At 39.6% G+C, this 6,042-nt stretch overlaps 1 protein-coding gene across 3 annotated transcripts in view; it reads left to right on the top strand.

Moving 5' to 3' along the window:
* Positions 1 to 979: 979 nt before the first annotated feature.
* Positions 980 to 6,042, top strand: part of tp63 (tumor protein p63) — a 34,087-nt gene continuing 29,024 nt past the window's right edge. The window contains exons 1-3 of one of the 3 annotated variants that reach the window (XM_035647526.2): positions 980 to 1,218; positions 2,031 to 2,113; positions 3,194 to 3,293. In XM_035647526.2, the coding sequence (XP_035503419.1) occupies positions 3,241 to 3,293 (53 nt within the window). In that variant the 5' untranslated portion in view covers positions 980 to 1,218; positions 2,031 to 2,113; positions 3,194 to 3,240. Of the gene's footprint in view, positions 1,219 to 2,030; positions 2,114 to 3,078; positions 3,294 to 6,042 lie in introns of those variants that run through there. The other 2 variants (XM_047336637.1, XM_047336636.1) reach the window with 2 other exon arrangements.

Raw genomic sequence — 6,042 nt, 5'->3', positions numbered from 1 at the left:
CGACTGAGCTTTAGAGTAATTAATGATGTAAGGGTTTCAGATGTCATTGTAAATATCAGATTTAATGACACTTTGAGGTCAGTCTGTCCTTATGTTATGGTAAGAGGTGGACATGGCCAAAGCTAAATGCTCAAAGGTTTATTGGAAGGAATTAGACTTACAAATAACATAATAATCACCTCCAGTGCTTACAAGTGAGTTTTTTTTTTACTGTAGCTTTGATTCTGTATAGTGAGGGGTTGATTTTTATTATCGGCTGGGAACTTTATTTAACTACAAGCTGATTAACAACAACAACTGGTATTTACAGCAGCGACCTTGGAGAATAGCTGCTTAGAGATAGGCGGGCACAGTGCAATGCTACTATTCAGTACACATGGAAACAGCAGCGGCATCTTCCTCAGCAATGCTATATCTTTATCCACCTCCTAACATTTCTTAACCCTCTGAACCCTACGCCATATATTCCTATTTTTGGTCCCCACATGTAATAATGCTTGTCAAACCTCAACCCTGTAATGTAGAGTTAAGTTATATCCACCTTTTTTTTCAGGACAACCTAGGCTATCAGAATATCTATGCTTCAATGACATCACATGAATGAATGAGTAGTTTTATGACCATAAAGACAAAGGAAGAAATAAAACGGAAATGGATTCTCACAGACATTCATTATAATGACACACCAAACAACAATGATGAAGATTTTTTTTCCTCTTCTTTGAAGCCTTGGTTATAAGGGAAAACAATTCAAAACATCCTTACTAATGCAAATCAAAAGTTATGTACATTTTTAAACCCAAACAGTCACTTGTGCCATTCTGCAAAGCAGTTCCTGTCAGTAGTGGTAGTAGGAATAAACAAGAGGAGTGAGAGGTCCTCTTTTCAGTGTTAAATCTTTGTTTTTTTTCAACCAGTCGACAACAAGGCGTCTGATTGGTACAAATCTTAAAAAAAGCCTCTGATTGGTCAAAGATCCAAAATGGACCGCTAGAAGTCGGCTAACAACAGCAACAGTCTTTAAGGTCTTGAAAAACGGGATAAATATGATCGTCAATGTCAGACAATGTTGGATTTATCATCATGGACATGTTGTACAAAGTCCCCGAAAAGACACAGAAGTTCCAGGCCGCGCTACAAATGTTCTGAAAGTGCCCAGGATCGCACGTAAGCCCTGCCTGGAACGGCGCAGGTGTTAGCTTCCCATCAAAACAAACCGTAAGTTGCTGCTGCCATGAACGTTAATAGAGATATAGCATAGACTTTTATAACATGGCGCGTTTTCTGTCGCATACGACACGTTCGGCATCAGACAGTTAAAGATAATTTGATAAAAAAAAATGACACAGATAAAGGTTGAATATTTGCTAAGTCACAACATACATACATTCCAAATCCTGTGTTATATCCTACTGTACAGTTTGATATTTACTGATGTTGTGGCGCTCATCTCAGCAACAGCTGTGAAACAAATAACACACATGTATGATCAAACTTACAAAAGTTGGTGTCATGCTCGCTCCGGACTAAAAATATCTATAAGAGTTGCAGAACAGTTATGGAACTTATGCCACTGTGCCACTGTGAGGTTGCCATTTTTGTTTCTTCTGAAACGTATGTCGACAACTGAAAATTGGTGCGGCCTATTAATGTTCCGCACAGAATTTATTGTAACAGTTTTAGTCACCGCAAGACTTTTTATCCCGTGCCGTTAGGTCAATCTTTCGTCTTTAGTTGAACATTTGTAGTACCTGCGAAATTGATCGGGCCTAATCCATCACAGGAGTTCACCTCGAAGTTTAGGTCTGCACATTTTCTTGCCCGCAGCAACTATTCTATCTTAAGAAACCAGGAAACCCGCGTGTCATAACAATCTTTTTAATAATGCAAGAAGCCGGGTGTGACATTTCTAACGTGAAAATCTTGTTTGACGACAAATAATTGCATTTCTGTCAAGGATATCTTAAAAATTACTGTGTGCGACCACCGTATGCGTGTCTACTGTCTCAGTACTGTTCCTCCCACTGCAGGTGCCCAGTAGCCAGTCGGACGGGGGAGAGAGAGAAAGAGAGGCTGTGTGTCTTTATTAGAAGTACAAGAGAGCAGCTTAAAGGTTTGTGTTCCCTGGATACACCACATCTATTTATTATCATTCCCCCCGCTGTGACCCTACCTTTTTATTTTAGCATGCTGATTCATCTGCCGTTCATCTCTGAGCACCACACAACACCTCTAGGTTTACAGTGTGGAGAGGGAGAGTGTGATATTGAATGAGGGATGTGTGCGAGGATGTGCTACGATATCTGTGTGTGCTTGAATCAGAGTTTCTGTGGGTTACTGTTAAGGATTTGCAAACCTCAACATTTTTTGTCCGATCGCTCTTTATGTCGTCCGGATATGGGATGTCGTTTACCTTCTCGTTTTCAGTCAATGGTCACCTTCGCATTCATTACCCTTCACCAAAATCTCACTCTTCTCACTGGACTTTCTACTCATCTCAGGAGACATCTGAGATCCTGCGCTCAGAGTGTGTTTCACTTCCTTAAAAGCAAAAAACTTTGGGTGATTTTTGGTGTGTTTTTGTCGCTGACTGCATCTTTGTGGTTCAGCTGAATCGGCACAGAATCAACAATCACTTGCCACTTAGAGTATATTCCTGGCAAAATTCACCATATTTAAAGCCTGCTGGGCCTCAGAGTGAAGCATGACGCAACCCGCACGCATACCCACAAAACCACTTGGGAGTCTGGGTGGAAATATCAGAACTGGCCTGAGATCCGCATGCATTATGGTAGGGTCCGAGCTTTTCAGGATAGTGGCTCGCTCTCTCTCTGTGTGTGTGTGTGGGGGGGGGTTTGTGGGGGTGTAGGGTCAAATGTAGTTGCTTGATATCTATATCCTAGCAACTGCGAGTGAGTGATATCTTGTAGAACCGAAGCAGGGGATTGGTCAGAGAGCTGGTGCAAGCCCCTCCTATTTGTAGAAGAGCTTTAAGAAAAAAATACCTAAATTCAAAACATCTCTCAAACTTTCTCCACTCTGCACTGTACCCTCTGGCACTTTAATCCAGGCCTGCTTGTTTATTTATTTGTATTTATATATTTATATAAATCTTTTTTTTTTCTCTCTTCAAAAATTTAATTTATTCTTAGAGCCCATGTACAGTCATTGATACGTGTGCCCTTGTAACCAGCTGAGCGTTTTTGAAGATTTCAGCAAAGTGAAGTTTGGCATGACAACATGAATTCGCCTTACACCGCCGTCCAGTATTATCCAGAGTTTCCCTTTCATCGGTGAGTACATACACATTGTTAAAACTGGTGACTCCCAGTGTCAGTTTTATTATATATATATATTAAATAACAAATATATTTCATAATATAGGTATACTGTTTGATATATTATAGGATGTTAAAACATGTCAGAGGTCATGGGATTATTCTTTTTCTTTCAATGTACTAAATCCTGAAGCAGCTATATACTATATTGCATTGATGGTGTGATAATCAAATGGGAATGTTGAATTCAGGAATAATCTTTTACATTTATCGTTATCCTTTATTAATGGAACTGTGAACCGAGAAAATTCATGATATTTAACGTCTTATTTCAGTGTGTGGGAATCTCCCTGCTCTTTGGTGGACTTAAACGGGCACTCAGACGGACTCTGTCTGGAGGTCCAAAGGGTGACCCGAGAACAGTTGTGTCTGCCTCGATCCTCAGCTGCCGCGCTGTCCTGACATATTTATAAGTGTAGCACAGTTAGGGGCAACAATGTATGTGTAAAAGACCATCAGAGCTGAGGAGGCAGACGGATTACATGACATCGGGGTCTACAGTATATCTCTGATCCTTACTGTTGGTAATTTCAGTGGAAACGCAGGCTGTCATTTACAAGGTAGATGTTTTTGCAGATGCCTTGAACTCAGCATGACAGATGACAGAACTGTGCCATTTAATCAGAAGCATTTCATTCAATTTATGGTGCTTCTTTTGCATCTGAGAGTACAAATTCAATGTTGTGTAATTAATATGTACAGTACAGGTAACAAAGCACAACAAGTATGAGAACCCCCCAGAACAAATGGACTTAATCTATCTATCTATCTATCTATCTATCTATCTATCTGTCTGTCTATCTTATATCTCTTATCTTTACATCAAACATTGTATCTACAACATCTTCACTGCATGTTTTTTATCATTGATTAATATTGAGTTCAATAGTGATCACACACCTACAATGCTGACAACCGTGTTATCTTGTTGATTCCCAAATTATACTAAATCAGTGCAATAAAAATTAATATCGCTGATAATAAGAAGGCTATATTTGCTTATATATGTGCTGAATACATTAAATAATGATGAATTAATTATTGCAGTATACTGCTGGTTATTTCGGTTGTACGACTGCTAATAAACTGCAGTGCGGTCTCCGTCCTGCCGGTCTCTTTAGTGAGGGCTTGTATATTCATCTTTTCTGGGTTAAGAAATAATAAAGCACAAGTACTTTATAATTTGTATTTCTGTGTGTACAATCGGAAATTCTGTGTAATTTCTTGTGTAATGTATGCTTTGGGGGCATTTTTAACCAAATGCCCCAGTGTGCTTGTGTCTTACTGTTGTGTGATATTAAGTTATTAGTGTGCATCAAGTTTTGATCAACTAGAAAGTTTGGCCTCTGTGGCTCACAATAGTTAATTTATTGGAACTTTATAACCTTATTGCTTCGGGTTTACACCTTGTTATGTAATGCTTTCAAACTGGCATCAGTAGTGCCCTCATATATTTTCGAACAAGGAAAGTTTTAGTTCCATTCGTTTTTTCTGTGTTGTTACTTGATAGATTTTATTATTAACATATCTTCTTTGGTTGGCTAATTCTCTCCCCCTCCCGTGTTTTCTTTGCATTCTAAACCTGACAAGAATTTGTGCCTGTCCTTTTGCCCCAGAGGATTTTGAGTTCAGACTGTTTCACTTCTATAAAAGTAAAGTGATAAGAGGAGGAGAAACTTTGGCGCTTTCTATTGTTTTGGAGTCATGTCCCTCTTCCAGCCGGGGCTGACAGATGTGGGGGAGAAGGTCTTAGGCCTTTGAACAAGTGATTAATATCGACACTGGAGAAGGGCCCCGATCGGCTGGGCTGTTTGTTTTGATTGCATTTTCATCGGTCGGTGTGCCCAACCTGCCAAGAGACAATAGCCATCCCTGTTTAGTGCTGACCTCTGCCCCAGTCTCGTCTGGAGGCGCTGCACTGTCTTTAAGTGGAGGCTGAACAGCCTTCGCCTCAGGCTAACTGAAAAACTCTGAGTAACCAGACACCAAAAAGCAGACAAACATCAGCTAGAACAAGGATAAACTCCTCACCAACACTAAATGGTGTCGATTCTATTACTTCAGACTTTTCTAAATTTTACCAATAGGTCAGATTTGACTATTATTTCCATATTACTATTCCTGAGCTACTGAAGACTCAGCAATTCAAATATACAAAACTTATATAAAAGTGTAGGTGCAGGTGAAAATGGACATGTCTTATTACCAATTATTATGTCAACAATGCATCCAATATGTTTTCATAAAAAACTTTCAATTTCAAGAGCTCACGGGACAATGCAAGTGTATTGCAATAGGTGAGGAGCACAGATTTAATATGATAATACTGAAATGTACTTATGGGCATGCACTGCTGTGCATGTTAAACCTGATGTGCAACTTTCGTGATTATAGTCTGGATTCTGACTGGTCAACAGTGAAACAAAGCTCAGGAGTTCGTCGAACAAAATAATGACTTGACAGTTAGAAGTTGAAAATTAAAGCCAAAAATCAACTGGAGTTGAACTGAGGCAGAGGCCAGCGGCAGAGCCACACCCAAATCCTCCCTCCTCCACGAACACACGTGACGCCATACCTGTTCTACCTGCAAGTCTATATATTTGTTAATTCACCCAACTTGTTTTCTTGTTTTCTTCGCCCAGTGACCTACATCCCATTATTTTAAACTAACGATGGACTTTTCATCTGCTAAATTTTTGTATTA

The sequence above is a fragment of the Scophthalmus maximus genome, chromosome 13 (assembly GCF_022379125.1).
Source record: "Scophthalmus maximus strain ysfricsl-2021 chromosome 13, ASM2237912v1, whole genome shotgun sequence".
Lineage (NCBI taxonomy): Eukaryota > Metazoa > Chordata > Actinopteri > Pleuronectiformes > Scophthalmidae > Scophthalmus > Scophthalmus maximus.
Note: the sequence above shows the minus strand (reverse complement) of the source record. Positions and strands in the feature narration are given on the sequence as shown.